We start from the raw sequence: 15,436 nt of genomic DNA, 5'->3' as shown, positions 1-15,436 counted from the left end.
AAAAATTCATGAATTCATTTGATGTGTAGTAGTAAGTTTTCAGTATAATGGTCCCAAACTTTATGATGGTTCTTCTCCTGTTGCGCATTTCTTCCTCACAATGTAAATGGTGAAGCGACACTGCGCCCACCAGTCATGTATGCTACTGCAGCAAAAATAGAGCAGAAAGTGGCAGTCGGCTTCATTTTATCATGAATTTACACTGACATATTTGTAGTCAACATTATCAGTTCTGTTAGAAATCACTTTTGCATTATTACCTCTGCCAAGCACGAAGTGCAGAAGTACCCTCCGTTTACATGTCAGTCTGTCTGTCAGTTAGCAAGATAACTTGAAAAGTTATGAACGGATTTGGATGTTGTTTTCAGGAAAATTGATAAAAGGGACAAGAAACAGGTGATTAAATGTTGGTGATGTTCTGACTACCAGAAGAAAAAAAAAAAAAGTACGTCCCAATTTTTTCCCATCCACACTGTGGAACTTCTGTTGATGATGTCACAGGTTCGCTCAGAACACGCTTCGCTGATGATGTCATCAGTGTTCCAATTAGAAAAACAAAAATATGACTGGCCCTCACAGAGCATGATTTGTAACAAGGTTGCAATATTTTTAATAAAACTATTTGACAATTAATAATGTCAATGTTATTTCAAATTCTGAAGGTATGTTTTGTTTATCAATGAATCTCATAGTGTATATATATAAAAGCAATGTAGGACTACAACATAGGGTGGAAATCACCACATGGTTAGAAATGAGCTGTTTGGCAGAGGTCTGCACTCACTGAGTGCTTTTCTAGTTATATATGTTACACACATTGGGGTTGGTGCAAATCTTGAGATGGTTTATTTATTTAATTCTATTTCTTCTATTGACCCCCACCCCCACCAGCAAGAATCTCAAACTCCGCCAATGGTCAAAGTCCTGGAAAGTACGTTTGTTTGTAGGGTTTTTTGTTTAAAGTTTTTAGAGCCCAAATAAGTTTACCCAGACTAAAAAGAATGAATAATAATAACAGGAGCCTGTATTTGTTGTATGTGTGGGAAACACAGACCAGCAGAGAAATGCTGGTTGTTTAGCTGTGCGCTCTTGCTTAATCCTTCCGGGTTCGTCCAAAGCACTGACAGACTTTTGGCGGGCCGCCTTTACACGTGAGGCTAGAAACAGCTGGAAGATGGGAAGAAAGGGAAAAGCGGAGAGGTGGAGGAGAGAGCCAAGGCAGGGGAGGCCAGTTCCCAGGATGGGGTCTCTGGAGGCCTCAGAGGAAAGGAAACAGTGTGGGGGTGGAGGGTGGGTGGTGTGATGGCTGAGGCCAGCTGCATCGGCTTGCAACCCTAGTACAGTTATGATGTGCAGCGTCTGGAAAGAACACTTCATATTCCTGATTGGTGGAATATTTCAGGCAACTGAAAATGGGTAAAAAAAAGTTAAGTATGTGTGTGAAAAAGAATGACAGTCAGACATTTGTATTATACATACTGTACATACATTCACCAGTTCACTGAAACATGCTTTATCAATAAGTACCAGTAATCATTTTGTCGCCCCCTAGTGGTCATAACTGTGTCTAACCAAGTTTATGTGTTTTTCAAATGGGTATGTGTAACCCCTAGGGGTACGCGATGGCACTATAGTGGGTACTTGAGAGTGAGAGAGAGTGGAAAATTACAAAATAAAGTGTCAGTCTAAATGATAAAAACTATGGAAATAAATCTATTCAGGAGCCGCTATGTCAGTTTATTTCAACCTTGGGTTCAGGACCCCATGAGAGCTATCCTGGAGTTTAGATGGCATCACCTGAAATTTCTCAAAAATTAAAAGATTTTTGAAAATATTCTTTTTTTTTACAACTTTTTCTACTTTCACTTTGTGAAATATAAATCTAGTTTAACTAAAATGCAGTAAAAAAAAAAAAAAAAAAAAAAATCAGTGCTCAAACATGATTAAAAACTAATTCTAGAAAAAAATGTCTTTGGTGTCCCCAGAAATTGTTGATATCCAAATGGGGAGAACAACGGCAATAAACACTGTTTATTTCCACTTATTTACAAAATGAGATTCTCTGAAATGTGTGTTATCACTTGTTCATTTCATCATTATGCTCTATATTTGTTTTAAGTAGTTTTCTATAAGCAAAATGTTGTAGTTGAACAAAGAGGATATTTGATTAAGAAAAAAGAAAAACCACTGCTCTATCAAATTGTTTTCCCATGTGCCTTTTCTTTTTGCATGATGGATGATTTAATTTCATTTTCCTCCCTATCCACAGGGCTGTGGAACCTCATGTGGAAAATGTGACTGCAGTGGTGTCAAAGGAACAAAGGTGAGGTTATTCTATATTTATTGGAAGAGTTATTGAGTAACTCTTGAGTTGGGACAGTTGTAGTAGCTGCCTTGGGTCCGACTAACAGCATCAGCTCAGTGAGATAGACTGAGCCGGATAGAAAGGCAGCTGAATCAGAATCAAGCTCGTTTCTAGGAATAATATAGATAAATCTTCATTTGCTGTATAGAAGCAAGATGAATTTGATACTACACAACAGCTTGTCATTGTATACTGGTTAATTCAAAGCTTTGTATCTTTAAGCTTTTTGTCCACTGGTAACTGTATCAGTGCTATTTTTCAATGATGAATCTGTGACAGAATTGCTACAGTAGTACAGTGTATTGATTAACCTCTGGCAACTGGCATTCCTGATTTACTGTAAAATATTGGTTCAGCTCTGCCAAACCCCACCATTATTATTATTATTAGTAATAATAATCAGCTCTTTTCAAATTGATTTTTTTTCTTAGCATTTTTACCATTTCTTCTTTTTCCACATTAACTTTATTCCTAAAGGGATCCTCCACTGTTTTTACAAATGTGACCGAAAACCTTTGAAATGTCCTTATTAGAAGATCTATGCCTAACAAAACACATTATTTTGCACCATATTTTCGTTTAATTGACTTTTAAAAATGGGACTAGTTTACCGTTTGAGGGCCTGTGCACCGCCATGTTGAAATGACAATGATCACGCCAATTGCCCCTTTCAGTCCATTGAGTTCTATAGGGATCTCCCAGTCACGTGACCCCTAGCCGCGTGTCAGCCATTTTGACGAAATACGTCAGCGTCACATCATGTCATCGCGCTTATTAGCGTCAGAAAAAGAGATACACAAGAGGAAGATAAAGGAATTAGGAATCATAGATCCATATGAAGCATGACGGGCCCCGGCAGGTGCCGTCACTGCGCTGCTTATTGTGGCAGATTTTGCTTTCATTTGTTGCGCCCTCGGCCTGGGTGCATCAGCGGGGCACACATCACTTTTATTGGAACATGTGTGTGCGTGCGTTGTTTATCAAAATTTGATAAAAGAAAATCTGTGCCCTGAAAAAATCATCCGTGACCACAGGGGGCGACGTTTCCAACTCTGCTGTTTCATAGACGTCATGAAGAAGAGAAGAAGCGCAAAAAATCTGGACTTAAATCATTAAACCATACCTTCAACCATTTCTGACAAGAACACCAGTTCTTTGCAGCAGATAGATTCTACTTGGGTCGGCATTAACGAGCAGCAATCGATCCTGGTTGCCTGTATTTACAACATGCACGGAGCTCTTCTTCTCTTCTTCATGCCGTCTACGAAACAGCAGAGTTGGAACTGTCGCCATAGACATGAATACGACTGTCGCCCATTGCGGTTGCAGATTTTTTGGGGTCACGGATTGTGTTTATCAAATTTCGGTAAACAAAAGAGATTTACATTGACTTTTTTAACTTTTACTGATTTTTAGAGCAACTCAAAGCAGCACAAGTTGTCATGTTGACTGAAAAAGCTGCTAAATGGTAGAACTCAATTGAATAAAAGGGGAGATTTAGGTCATCAATGACATCATTTCAACATGGTGGCGCACAGAACAAAATAGTCCCATTTTTAAAAGTTAATAAAAACGAATACGGTGCAAAATAAGGCGTTTTGTTCAGCATAGATCTTCTAATAAGGACATTTCAAAGGTTTTAGGCCACCTTTGTAAAAACTTTGGAGGATCCCTTTAAACAGCCTGTCAATGTTTTCCAAGCAAACTCTCTAAAGTAGACCAGAGACAATATTATACACATTGGTATTTGCCATAAAAATATAATAGCCTATCATTTTTACTGCTGATATTTTTCCCATCTTTTTTTCTATTTGTTGTCTTGACACATGCTTGACACTATATGTAGTGCAATCTTTTTTCTTACTAAAACTACCAAACTGAACCACCACCAGATAAAAAAACTTCATCAAGAAAAATATGTAAAAACGAGCCTAGTTTTTCAAATTTAAAAGATATTGATAAACTGTTATGTGCTGTTGTTTAAGACATGTTAAAAAACAAATACAGCACTTTTTTCACAGTTTTCTTATTTAGCAGTGATGATTAACAGCACATTAAATGCAGTGTGAACGTGGTAACTCCATGGAGATACAAATAAAAGCTATTATCGCTAAAATCTCTACTTTAAAGACAAAGTTGTGGATGTGAATCATGCAGAGGGCGCATGCACACAGAGGTTAAATGATTACAGGATAAATGATTTACATTTGAAACATTGATGAAGTCAATAATACATTTGAATCGTTTGAAGGCGCTACAGATTATTTTTTGAAAATACTCATGGATCTGTTAAAACTCAGGGGTGGAAATATCATCAGAGACTTTGGTACAGAAAAGGAAACCAAATGTGTTGAAACATGGGGACTATTTCCCAGTGTTGAAAGCATTGTAGGTTACACTCTGCATGAGTCATCAACCCACAATGCTTTGTGTACCGCTCAAGATGGCTGCCTCTTGCTTCTTTAGACAATAAAAAGATCATGTTTCTATGTTGCATTTTTACATAAAATTAGCACTGAGCACCTCAGTAACAGCCTTAGTTATCCTGCCTTGTTCTGATTTAGACTTGCTGTTTTCAATTAAATGTTTGATAGGAACTAATGAAAAATAATTTGTCATTTAAATTTAGCCCAGCATCTATTATGGTAAGTTCAGTGTCAGAAGTGGCTGTTGGATAAAAACACAGTTCTCCGCTGTGTCACTGCAAAGTAGGGCAGGGCAAAACATTTATTTAATCGATTCATCAAATTTGTAGATAAAAAAACGATTATTTTGCAAATTCAAGTTTAAATTAAAAGAAACTTTTAATTTTTTTTAATTTTAATTTATTTATTTATTTTTTAATAATTATTATTATTATTATTTTCCACCACAGTTTTTTCGGACTTTTTTGCGTTCTGTCCTTGTGGGTTACCGTAGCGCGATGTGAGCAAGGCATGTTTAATTTTTTATTCGCATTATGCTGGGATCCTAAGGGAAGAGTTTATTAGAATGTTTTTAATGGTAATGTTATATGTTATAAAATATGTAGTCATCTGATTTCTTAATCAGAAAATATAAGCTACTGTGAAGGCGCTGTTGCTTAAAACTGGGTTAAAGCTTGAAATTGTTGAATGCCAGAGCCTCATTTACTTTTTATTTTGGGATTGTTCCATGCATTTTAACTCTTGAGGACAATCACGGCAATAAAGTTGCACCTTTGACAATATATCTAATATGCAGTCATTCAAATTTTTGTTTAAAAAATCTGAGCCAGTCCTACTGCAAAGTTGTAGAAAAGCTAAAGTTCTGAGGTGAGCACAGTGTTTCCATAGTAACCACGTTCACAGTTTGTAGAACGTTTCCCCACGAGCAGGGTGAGTTTTTTTTTCCCTTCTACAGCTTTGGAGTTTTCTATCTTTCCTCTGAAAACACATGAGGCGATACTGCCATCTAGTGGTGAATTTAAAAAAAACAAAACTACTTTTTCTCAACCAAAATAGTTGCAGAATCACCACACAGCACCAGCTGCATTATTCTACCACCTAGTGTTACTTTTCTTCACTAAAATTGTTCATTATAGTTTTTGTTGACTCTGTATTTTTAAGTGACGATAACTAAACTATGACTAATTGATAAAATAAAAAAAATTAAATAAAAATGCGAACAAAAACTAAATCACAACATATTGAGATTTCCGTAGACTAAAATGTTCACATAGGACGAAAACCAATCACGACTAAGTTTCCTTTTCTGAAGGTATCCAAACTATCCATTTAAAAGTACTTTTGTTATGTGGAAGGTGGGACAAGCCAATATCAGGCTGATACATGGTATTTAAAGCTTAAAGTCGAATACATCTGTAACAGATTTGATGACTAAAATCATAATAACATTTAGATGACTAAAACTAGACTATAGCTGAAAAAATCCCCATGAATACATTTTGACTAAAACTCAGTTGCATTTTAGTCAAAAGACTGACTAAAATTCAATCAAAAATTGTTGTCAAAATTAACACTGTTCACCATCTCCTTTTGCCTACAAGCCTATATTCTCACCTACAAATGGGGATATACTGTAATATTTTTCATTATGTAATGTAATATTATCCCCTGTTATCCCTGTGTTATTTCAATCCACTTAGACAGAAATTGCGCATTATTTAAAGAAACAATAAAAAGGTGTAGATTTCAATTATTTGAAACAAATTTGTACCTTTCATTAAGGGAGAGAATAGATACAAAACCATGGTTTGTTCAAACTTAATGAAAAATGCACTGTTTAACAAACTCTCACCACAAATGACAGTTTGCAGGCTGAGCAGGAAACTGCTTGGAATACTGTCTCAGTCAATCAGTGATTCTCAACTGGTGGGTCGGGACCCAAAAGTGGGTAAAAATCTGGTCAAAAATAAATAAATACTTAATGTCTCTCATGTTGGACTTGTCTTTTATTTTGAAAGAAACCTTTGTTTGACAGGCATGCTGTAAAAATACATGTTGCACAGGAAAATGTATAAATTTCTGTGTGTTTTCAACAGCTATTTTACATTTGGTTGGTTAAATTCCAAAAAAATAAAAATGGCTCGTGATTTAATGACCGTGACAAAATGTGGGTCCCAGGGCGAGACCAGTTGAGAACCCCTGATCTATATTATTCTGATGGGATGTAGAACATATTGTCTAAGACATTAATAGGGACATATAGCAGCAGAGAAATACATTATTTATTATTAGTCCTCTCGGCATCATAGCTGCTCCTGGTCTTTCTTTCTGACAAAATGTATAATTTCTTACACCGTGTTTGTATATTAATAAAGTCAAATGTGACAGCCAACCCATAAGAAAATGTGACACAGAACTCCAAATTAAAATTGTAGCTAAACTCACAGCTAGCATTCGCATGTTTTAGCCCAGGAATAAGCATAACTACCCAGAATGCAGCTCTTTCACTGACGAAAATATGTAGATTTTGACCAAAAAAATATTAAAATAATCTAAAGGAGAGTACACACAAAGATGTTCCTATTGTCCTCCTTCCTGACCAAATATATTATTTTAAGTCTAAGAGACAATTTTAAGTGTTGCAGATAGCATTTTGTTAAAGAAGTTGCAGATTGTGATAAGATAACTTTTTAATAAATGCAAAAGTGGATTTTTGTAAAATATTTTATTATTATTATTATTATTATTATTGATAAAATGTACAAATGTTTTACAATTACTTAGATTGAAGATGAAAGAATTGCATGAATTAACAAAAAAAAGCGTTGCATGTTTAAATATGTCCTCCCTTTTTAAGTTACTGCTTGTTTTATTCATATAGTCTTATTAATAATGATAATAATAATACATTTAATTTATAATGCACTTCACATTTGATACCAAATCTGAAAGTGTGATAAGATTAAAACAATACACCACCACATATATTAAAAGACAGGACTAAAACAAGCATTTGCTGTTAAAAAAAAAAAGACAGGACTAGAATGATCTTATCCTTTAATTAAAGTGAAACCGTAACATTTTTGTATTTAAAAAATGCGTATCAAACCGGTAGCTCTTTGGATTATTCACTAGCTTTGAAGTCGCTCACAGTTTCAGAAAGGTTGGTGACCCCTGCTCTGGTACATACTGCTCAGAGGAGCTTCAACCACTCCTTATAACCAAAATAACTAACAACTTTAATATTTATCTTATTTTTAAATGAATTAATATCAACTATATGTATACATACAGACACTAGCTATTTAACCCATAATATACTGGTTTATCAATGGTACGATCCAATTTACCCTTCTCTACTTGGGTAATGGAACCCTCTTACCTGAGGCTTGGTCAGCAGTGCCAGGAACTCACTAAACTTAGCTGATGCTAAGTGCCACTTTACACTCATTCACAGGGAAGTAAAGGTTCAATAAACAAGTATGGCAACACAGACTCAATTCATATAAAGAACACCATTTTATCTGCTGACATGATGTTAAAAGAGTCGAAATAATGTCTTTTTAGCTGTGAGAAGAAGCTGTATGCAGCATACATCACTTGGGATAGCCCCAGTGACAACCTACTTATGATGTAAAAATGTCATGTGGGCCAAATTAAATAAAATCTTTACACATTTTTGGTAACTTCCTTTAAATATCAGATTTTAATCAACTAAGGCACAAAGGATTCAGTGAGGAATATTTGCACTCAGTAATAGGTAACAATGCTTTTCTTTATTTCAAAGTTTACAACTCATACAGTCCTAGAAATCCACAGTTTATCATTCTTTTTTCAAAGTTTATTTTCTAAAAATGTTATTGTAAAATAAAGGAATAAAGTAAAAATAAGTAAATAAAGGAAAAGTTATTTAAGCCTGAGTAAAAGATCTTTACAGTAAAATATGTTGTTTTTTTTTTTGCATCTTCATGTTAGATTCACTCTAAGGGTAAAAAAAAACAACTTTTTAAGGTTTTTTTTTAATAAAGATTTCCTGTTACAGGGGGAACGTGGATTTCCTGGTCTTCAAGGTAATATGGGATTCCCAGGCATGCAAGGACCCGAGGGGCCCCCAGGAGCATTGGGCAACAAGGTCAGTACTGTATATGCTCACCATCTACTCCTACACCTCATAAATGCTTTAAGTTACAATTCTAATATTAAAGTAATGAAAATAACTTTCATAATTTGCTGAATTGGACTGGAACAATTATCACCATTAATAACTAAATTATTTTAGCAGTTTGAGCCTATGAGTCAAATACTGGAAAGAGTAACCAGATATTTCTCTTCTGTTATAGTTAAAATAAACGACTGTTTATGTGTTTGTGTTTGTCAGGGTGACTTTGGGGAACCTGGGCCCTCAGGACCGAAAGGAGTGCGAGTAAGTGCTCACACACTCATTATAATCTTTCTCAAACTGTATGATAATATCTGGTTGAAACTAGGAGTGTGACGTTATCTCGATACGGCGATTTATTACGGTATTTTTTTTGCACGATTGATTATCGATATGCTCGCACTTGGTATCGATCTTTTAATTTTTATTTTGATTAATTATTTTTCTTTTTTTTTTTAAAAACCTTTTCTGCTTTTTCACTAAAATGTGCAGGTAGGTTTTCACAGAAATGTTGTCACTGTTTGTTGAAGGAACCAATATATTGTTTACTGGAATATTGCACTATAATGGTGTCACTGGTCAGAAAGACCCTATTTTTTTGTTTACAAAAAGCCTTATTGGAGATACTTATTAATTTACATTGGTATGTTGACACTTATTTACAGAAATGTTGCACTAAAATAGTGTCACTGTTCAGAGGACACTTACTCAGTTTATTGTCTTTCAGAGATATAAAATAAAAATTGTGTTTTTTCACTTCATTTTTTTCTTGTTTTGTCATAGATTATTGTAGATTGATTTCTGACCAATATATTGATAATTGCAGTATCGTCATATCGTGAGATAATTGTTATCGTGAGCTTTGTATCGCGTATTGTATTGTACCCAGAGGTTCCCACCCCTAGTTAAAACTTTGACAAGCGGCCCCGTGCATGTATTGTTTATGGTTTTTTTAAGAAGAAAACAAAACCTGACATGCTTGTGATGTTTTTAGGGTCCTCCTGGTCTGCCGGGATTTCCAGGAAACCCAGGACTACCAGTAAGTAGCTCAGGTCCACGTTATGTAACTTTCTACAACAATCCAGTACCTTTTACCAACAAATATGAACATATTGTTTTTTGGAGATGGCCTGTAGAAAAAACTTCTGACAGTACCTGTGGTCTTACACCCATAGGGCATCAATGGAAATGATGGTCAATCCGGTCCGCCTGGTATCCCAGGATGCAATGGGACAAAAGTAGGAAACTCTTGTTTTTTATACTGTACATTGTTTTAAATTATCTTCAATCAGTCTGAGTATTTGGTTTTTTGTGTTTGTGGGTTTCAGGGTGAAATAGGAAGACTTGGCACTCCTGGTCTACCAGGAATTCCAGGACCTCCTGTAAGCAAAACGTGCAACACAGACGACAACACAGATGATTTACACTGAGATAATTATAAATGTGGAAAAAAACGTGTCTGGTTTCTCATTTCTATACTGAACAAAAATATAAAAGCACAAACCAAAAAATGCTGATTTATAGTGAAATATGCTCACACATAGGGTTTTATTGGTGTACTGAAGAATTGGTTTTGGTCAATTATGGTTAACAAAACCATTTTACTTTAGGCTGTGATAACCTATGAATTGTGCAGAGTAAATTAATTTTGTTGCTTGAATAATGAGGCAAGAAAAAAATAACAATTGTTCTGTTGAAATATTTCCCAATTGATAAAAAAAACATTACCGGTACTTTGTGAGTGTATGTTTTTGTTCAGTGTAAAAATCCCATTATTTTGAGATGGTCTTTTAGATCCAAACAAATTGACTAAATCATCACTTTTATGAGGTTCAAATGCATTATGCAATTCAACAATGTAGATTATATTATACATTATATAAATACCTGGTAATGATATCCAATTAATCCACTCTTTTCAGGGAATCCCAGGAAGTACTGGTATGAAGGTATGGTGGATTTTTTTTTTTTTATTATTCCAAAAGATCAATGGAATGATTTAGAAATGTGCTCCAAAAACTCTTTGATTTGATGCTATGATTTTCTCAGGGTGATCCTGGTGGTTTGATTGGATTTGCACCCCTGAAAGGAGAAAAAGGATCCCCTGGTACACCTGGACAGCCTGTACGTTGTGTGCTTTTGTGTGTGTGTTTTCATTGGTGAAACACTATATTGTGCTGATGCATGATGTGTTTCCCTCTAAGGGGGTACATGGTGCTCCTGGACCGATTGGACCTCCAGGACCTCGTGGCTATTCTGGACCTAAAGTGAGTTTGATGCTTTAAACAAGATTGTGGAAATTCTACGAGATGTTTAACTCAAATTTTTCTAAAACACAATGCCATGTAAACTGTTTGAACACTACTCATTCCTGCTGATATTGCTTTTGCTGTGAGTGAACGATACAACTGTGTTGTTTTACTCTCTCACAGGGTGATTCTGGCCCACCGGGCCCTCCTGGAGAGAAGGTGAGTTCAAACAAATGTGCAGTCAGAATGTAATCATACGATGATATCCTATGTAACTGATCAAACTCTTATTGTTTGTAAGGGTGCTGAAGTGTCATATCAGGGTGAGAAAGGAGATAAGGTGAGAATAAATAATCTTCATTGTCATAGTTATTCTAGTGCTTAGTTAGTACTGCATGTTCATCATATGCCCAGGTAGTAAAAGAGTGATTGTGCTTTAGAGTTGTGTGTATTGTCTTGTGTATATCCATGTTAAACCATGAATTCACACAAAATAAACCAACGATTGATGGAAAAGGTTGGATCAGTCTGTGCAATGAGGATAACATTGCATACAGTGCACTAGTCTTAGGGTAAAAGTGTTTGAAAAGCCATTTCAGCATACATTTTACAGTATGTCGGTGATATCAACCATAGTTAAGCTACTAGTACTCCAGAAATGTGCATGTGCATGACATTTTCATTGTAATAGATTCTTATTTTTTCTTTTGTTATTATTTTATAAAATGATTTAAAAAAAAAAAACTTGTTTGTGTTTCCATTGGCAGAATGACTTTAAATGTATTGTTAATGTACTGTAGGGTGCCCGTGGATACCAGGGCCCCCCCGGCCCCCCTGGACCTCCATCCTTTGGTGGACAGGAAGGAGGAAAAACCTTAGTGCACGTACCTGGACCACCGGTACCCATTCACTGTTTCAATGTAGCAAACAATGTGTTTATTAGCTTGGAATATTGATGGATTATCTGTGTTGATACAGGGCTTTAGAGGAGATCCAGGAGACAAAGGAGATAAAGTTAGTACTTTGCTTAAATGTGACTGTGAGAACACAATATTTGATTCGTGTTTAGTTTAAGCGCAACCAACGTTTTGTGACACCTGATTTCCTTTGCAGGGTGCTTGTGTTCCCCATCTTGATGGTATCAAAGGAGCCATTGGCCCCCCTGGTCCCAGAGTGAGTAAAAATACAGGATAACAATCACATTGTTATTATCACTGAAAATAATCTGATTTTTTGTTTTGTACTTTAGGGTAAATCTGGTAAGGATGGAGAGGATGGACGTAAGGTAATTATCATGCCATTAGGTATTTAATAAATATATTATATATGCTTCTAAACTATTTCATATTCACACTTAGGGAGAAAAAGGCTCTATTGGACCTTCAGGATATCCTGGATCTCAGGTAACTGATAGAATAACAGAAAGGGTGTCATCTTAAGGGACTATTTTATTTTTTTTCTTCCTTAAGCGATATCAAATGATTTATATTTAGTTCTAAACTCTTCTTTATTTCAGGGTGAAAAAGGAGATCAGGGACCACCCGGCTTTGTAAGTGTGCACATTTGTATTGCTTCCTTGAATCTTCCTTGATTTTCCTCTTTTTCATCATCACAAGACACTTTTGAAGGCTAACAAAGCATATCACTATTTTCTTATGTAGTTAAAAATACCACCCAATACCAATATAAGAGAGCAGCTTTCTGTTCAAACATCAATGAAAATTAATAGACTTTTTTGGCTCAAGTACCCCCTTTTTCTTATTTCTGAATCCAAGTACCCCCTTTCCCCACTACAACATTTTGCTTAGAAAACTATATAAAAACAATTAATGACTGTTTACACATTTGAAAGAATCTCAATTTTTAAATAAGTGGAAAGAAACAGTATTTAGGTCAGTGGTTTCCACTCTTTTATGAATTGTTCGTGACCCCATTTTGATATCAAGAACTTCTGGCGATCCCAGAGACATTTTTTTTAAGACTTCGTTTTTGATCATGAGCTCAGATTTTTTTTTTTCTTTTTTTCACGGCATTTTAGTTGAACTAGATTCACCAAGTGAAAGTATAGAAATACAGTTATTTAAGATTGTGTTGTTTTAATTTAAAAAGAAAGAATAATAATTCCAAAATTTCAAAAAACTATTTGAATTTTCAAGAAATTTCAAAAAACTATTTGAATTTTCAAGAAATTTCAAAAAACTATTTGAATTTTCAAGAAATTTCAAAAAACTATTTGAATTTTCAAGAAATTTCAAAAAACTATTTGAATTTTCAAGAAATTTCAAAAAACTATTTGAATTTTCAAGAAATTTCAAAAAACTATTTGAATTTTCAAGAAATTTCAAAAAACTATTTGAATTTTCAAGAAATTTCAAAAAACTATTTGAATTTTCAAGAAATTTCAAAAAACTTTGAATTTTCAAGAAATTTCAAAAAACTATTTGAATTTTCAAGAAATTTCAAAAAACTATTTGAATTTTCAAGAAATTTCAAAAAACTATTTGAATTTTCAAGAAATTTCAAAAAACCATTTCAATTTTCAAGAAATTTCAGGCAACCCTAGTTAAACTCCAGGTGATCCAAAGGTTGAAAAACACTGATTTAGTGGCTCCTGTATAGATTTATTTGTGTAGTTTTAATCATTTCCGATCATCTCACCCGCAGACCAAGATGGATACTTTGTTAATTTTACACTTTATCTCTCTCTCAAGTGCCCCCTGTAGTGCCATTGTGTACCCCCATTTGAGAACCACTGAACTAAGAGATGCAGAAATACGATTACGTTGATAATCAAATGACCACAATGTCAGAAATGAACACAAGTGATGTTTTTCTCAATTATATTAATGGATTGATGGAGGTAGTTTTTTAGTGTTGGAGTAAAAACATAATAAAGAAGTCATGTGACATGGATGCTAACTCATAGTTTGTGTGGGATAGCTTTACATCAACTCCAAAAAATGAATAAATCCTATTTGTATGGAAACTAATTAAATTGTGAAAGCAAATGTTTGTGGACCTATGATTGGACACGTGTTATTCCCTTTAATGGACCTACACTCCTAATGTTACGCGGTTTGATTTGATTCTGTTTCCTATGTCAGGCCAAGTGTAATCTGATGTTTTCCAGTTGTCTATATAAATTATTTATTGATACTTAAGGTTTTAAGCTAAATTTAAATCCAAAAATGGTTTTGTTCTACATGCTGTTGCTTTTATGCAACTTCAGGTTTATATATATATATATAATCTAACTATTGGTTTTCTAGGGAGAGTGTTCTTTAATACAGTTATACAGTACTTTCCTGCATATTGTTTCAATTACCAACTAAATCAAAGTGAGTTTAAACAAATATTTCTCCTAGCAGACTGACATGAATGTGGTAAAATAATAATACATTATTTTAGATTTAGAAATACCTTTACTGTAAACATTATTATTTGAAAATTAAACTTCAAATCCTAAATGAATGCTGTCACGTGAGATAATACCATGTGCCAAGATAAGGTAACGTGAATGTTATGATTTATGTTGGTCATATAAACATTTTTTTAAATTGTGATTTATGTTTGAATATTTTTGTTAGACTGAAACAAACAAATAAACTGAAACTGAAACTAAAGGTAATACAAGAAAATGTGTATCTACTGTAAAACTAATGTATTTAATTAAATTTAAAAACTAAAAATACAAACACATTCTATAACTATTAGAAATGAGTGTGTATTTATTAGAAAAAGCATTCATTTGATCAATTCTTTTTTTGCACTCAAACAAACACTAAAATATTTAGATGATCTTACACTGTGTACTTAAATGTAAACTTAAAATGATTTGTAATGTTCCATAACAGGCATGATGTCACCAACACCGCAACGGAATTACATTTTTTCATTGGATTCACCATACTGTATATAGGCTACATATTATTTTTTAATGTAATTGTTTAATATAAACTAAATACTGTATCATTAATCTTTGTATTTGTATTATTCTAGGGCGATGGGGCACCTGGTCCCCCAGGCCCACGCGGTATTCCTGGGTTAGAAGGAGAAAAAGGTAAAATGTGTTTTAATTTAACCTAAACATGTAAATGCTCTCCAAGTAAAACAATCAAAGAGTTTGACACATTTGTTTCTGAATTCAAGGTTATCCTGGTCCTCAAGGAGAGGCCGGCCCACCAGGTAATAAAGGCTATATTCATGTTTTACCTTTACTAACCTGCACTGACAATCA

The 15,436-nt window shown here is 34.4% G+C and overlaps 1 protein-coding gene across 1 annotated transcript in view; it reads left to right on the top strand.

Moving 5' to 3' along the window:
- Positions 1–15,436, top strand: part of col4a1 (collagen, type IV, alpha 1) — a 49,616-nt gene that overhangs the window by 17,089 nt on the left and 17,091 nt on the right. Inside the window, exons 2-20 of the mRNA XM_028436660.1 lie at positions 2,270–2,323; positions 8,834–8,923; positions 9,170–9,214; positions 9,945–9,989; positions 10,126–10,188; positions 10,279–10,332; positions 10,873–10,899; positions 11,000–11,074; positions 11,155–11,217; positions 11,383–11,418; positions 11,501–11,539; positions 12,000–12,098; positions 12,178–12,213; positions 12,313–12,372; positions 12,449–12,484; positions 12,558–12,602; positions 12,716–12,748; positions 15,199–15,259; positions 15,349–15,384. Coding sequence (XP_028292461.1) covers positions 2,270–2,323; positions 8,834–8,923; positions 9,170–9,214; positions 9,945–9,989; positions 10,126–10,188; positions 10,279–10,332; positions 10,873–10,899; positions 11,000–11,074; positions 11,155–11,217; positions 11,383–11,418; positions 11,501–11,539; positions 12,000–12,098; positions 12,178–12,213; positions 12,313–12,372; positions 12,449–12,484; positions 12,558–12,602; positions 12,716–12,748; positions 15,199–15,259; positions 15,349–15,384 — 997 coding nt within the window. The remainder of the gene's footprint in view (positions 1–2,269; positions 2,324–8,833; positions 8,924–9,169; positions 9,215–9,944; positions 9,990–10,125; positions 10,189–10,278; positions 10,333–10,872; positions 10,900–10,999; positions 11,075–11,154; positions 11,218–11,382; positions 11,419–11,500; positions 11,540–11,999; positions 12,099–12,177; positions 12,214–12,312; positions 12,373–12,448; positions 12,485–12,557; positions 12,603–12,715; positions 12,749–15,198; positions 15,260–15,348; positions 15,385–15,436) is intronic.

The sequence above is a fragment of the Gouania willdenowi genome, chromosome 21 (assembly GCF_900634775.1).
Source record: "Gouania willdenowi chromosome 21, fGouWil2.1, whole genome shotgun sequence".
Taxonomy (NCBI): Eukaryota; Metazoa; Chordata; class Actinopteri; order Blenniiformes; family Gobiesocidae; genus Gouania; species Gouania willdenowi.
The sequence above is the reverse complement of the archived record's forward strand: the minus strand, read 5'-3'. Positions and strand labels throughout refer to the sequence as shown.